Genomic DNA, 2,408 nt, shown 5'->3' on the forward strand with positions numbered 1-2,408 from the left:
GAAGGGGGTACCCTGAGGGCCATGGGAGCTGGATTTGTAGGTAAAAGTCCCACCTGCCCTCTCTCTGTAGCCTTTGATCCTGTGTCTCCTCTTTCTTACTTGCTCTTGCTCTCGCTTCTGCTCTCTGCCTCACGGTAGCTCCATTTTTCTCTGTCTCCTTCTGTCAGCTTTATTTATTCTGTCTGCTTATCTATCTTTCTGCCCATATCCTCAGCCCCTTTAGTTCTCCAAGGGAGCTCTCCTACTAGTCCCAGCTCTGTGCTCCCAGTACTCAGTGTGAATGGAACAAACCTCCCTTGTGTCCATCAAAGTTCCCAGCCTTAAGGAAGGTCTGCCACTCTTCCCTAGAGAGCCCTGTCCCTCATTTTTCTTCTTTCTGTTCTGAGGGGTTTTCTGGGAGAGAATCACTAGCAACCCTGTTGCTTACTCATCCCAGTCCTGAGAGCTGGAATGTTCTTGTGGATTCTCCCTTGTCTTTCCTGCTGTAGCTGGAGTCTTTTTCTCTGCCTGGCTGCCTCCTGGAGGTGCATGAGCCCTCCCTTGTCCCCCTCCTCCAGTCTGGCCTTGGGAGCATGGGGTGTGGTAATGGCACAGTAGTGACTGAGTTTGTTTTGCTGGGGTTCTCAAGTTTTGAATCCCTCCAGGTGCCCCTGTTTTATGGGGTGCTCTGCATCTATCTGGTGACCTTGCTGGGCAATGTCCTGATCATCCTCCTCACACTGGCAGACCCTGCCTTGCACTTGCCCATGTATTTCTTCCTTCGCCACTTCTCCATGGTGGAGATCCTCTACACAACAACCACCGTGCCTCGGATGCTGGTCGACCTCCTTTCCTCCTGCCCTACCATCCCACCTGCCAGTTGCTTCACCCAGCTGTATTTCTTTGCCCTCTTTGGCATTGCTGAATGCTGCTTGCTCACAGTCATGGCCTATGACCGCTATGCTGCCATCTGCCGGCCCCTGCATTACACCACCCTGATGAACCGGGGAGCCTGTGTGAGTATGGTGGGGGCCTCCTACCTCATGGGTATCATCACTGGCACTGCTCACTCCATCTGCATCTTCACCCTGCCCTTCCATGGCACAAACACCGTCCACCACTTCCTGTGTGACATCCTGCCTGTGCTGAGACTGGCGAGTGCAAGCACCTTCTGGGGTGAAGTGGGGAATCTTGCTGTCACAATAGCTTTTATCGTGACCCCTTTCTTACTGATCATGGCCTCCTATGCCTGTATCCTTACCACCATCTTTGGGGTCGCGACATCCCAAGGACGTCAAAAGATCTTCTCTACCTGTTCCTCCCACCTGTTTGTGGTCTTGCTTTTCTTTGGGACTGGGACTGTTGCCTATATGAGGCCCTGGGCTGATGCCTCTCAGGACACGGATCAGATCCTTGGCTTCTTCTACACAGTGGTCACCCCCATGTTCAACCCTTTTGTCTACACTCTGAGGAACAAAGAGGTGACTGGGGCCATGAGGCGGCTGGTGAAGAGACACCTTTGGGGTCCATGATTCCCCTGAGTTCTGGAGTTAAGGGCCTGATCCTTGGACATGTTCGAGGAGGAGGAAAATGCTGGCAATTTGCAGTACCCAAAGCTCTGGCCTGCTCTGTGTTGTCTGAGTGTGGGGTCCCCTGTACTGCTCAGCTAAAGGGCCAAAAGCACCAACCTGCTGCTCAGAGCTCTTCCTCTGGAGCCTGTTCTAATGGCCTTGACTTGACTTGTTCGTAGGGGCAGAGCTGGGGAAGGATGCACCTGAAGGGTGATTGAGGAGGGAATGTGGATGTGATGATCTTGTGTGATGAGTAAGCAATTCCTGGTTTTTCCTGAGGCTCAGGGCACCCTCCTGGAGCTCTGATTCCGGGAGACATTGCTCTACCTCCTTCTGCCAGAGTCTGCTCTACAAGCCTTTGTCTCTCAGCTGTGTTGGGTGCAACAGGAGCTTCTTTACTCCAGGAGCAAAGTCTGGGCACTGGGCGGCAGGCAAGGAACAGGAGCAGGGAGTAGTTGGTCTGGCTTTGGCAGTACAAACACTGAGTCTAGGTTGGTGCTGCTTTGGATCTGGAGGCACCTGTCCAGTTGCTCTGTTCCTGACTTACAACTTGCCTCCTGGGATCACTGAGGTGTTGGTATTCTTTCTTTCTCCCTGGCTGAACTGCTCTTCATTTTCTCCCTGGTCCTAGGTGCTGCTCTCAGTTCCAGTAGAAAGGCGCCATCCATCTCTTTGCCCTCACTCTGATCTGGCCCTTAGAATTCCCCTGGAATTCTCTTGTTTCTTGGAAACTGTCCATTATTTCCACTTGGAGCCCACCTTAGTTTGTTGGCCAGAGGGATTCAGCGCCATTTTACCCCTCTTGGGAAACCAGTTCTTGCTTGTTTGTAAGCTCTCCTTCAACAAGAAGCCACAGGG

At 52.5% G+C, this 2,408-nt stretch overlaps 1 protein-coding gene across 1 annotated transcript; it reads left to right on the top strand.

The window, feature by feature from the left end:
- The first annotated feature begins 531 nt into the window (after nucleotides 1–531).
- On the top strand, nucleotides 532–2,129 carry LOC100664899 (olfactory receptor 10P22). Its single transcript, XM_003405104.3, has one exon. It carries the CDS (start codon nucleotides 573–575, stop codon nucleotides 1,509–1,511), a length of 939 nt encoding a protein of 312 aa, XP_003405152.1. The 5' UTR covers nucleotides 532–572; the 3' UTR covers nucleotides 1,512–2,129.
- Nucleotides 2,130–2,408: the final 279 nt, after the last annotated feature.

The sequence above is a fragment of the Loxodonta africana genome, chromosome 4 (genome assembly GCF_030014295.1).
Source record: "Loxodonta africana isolate mLoxAfr1 chromosome 4, mLoxAfr1.hap2, whole genome shotgun sequence".
NCBI lineage: Eukaryota > Metazoa > Chordata > Mammalia > Proboscidea > Elephantidae > Loxodonta > Loxodonta africana.

Excerpts from the sequence above, each read along its gene's own strand:
- LOC100664899 (XM_003405104.3), top strand. The coding sequence starts at position 573 with ATGGGGTGTGGTAATGGCACAGTAGTGACTGAGTTTGTTTTGCTGGGG.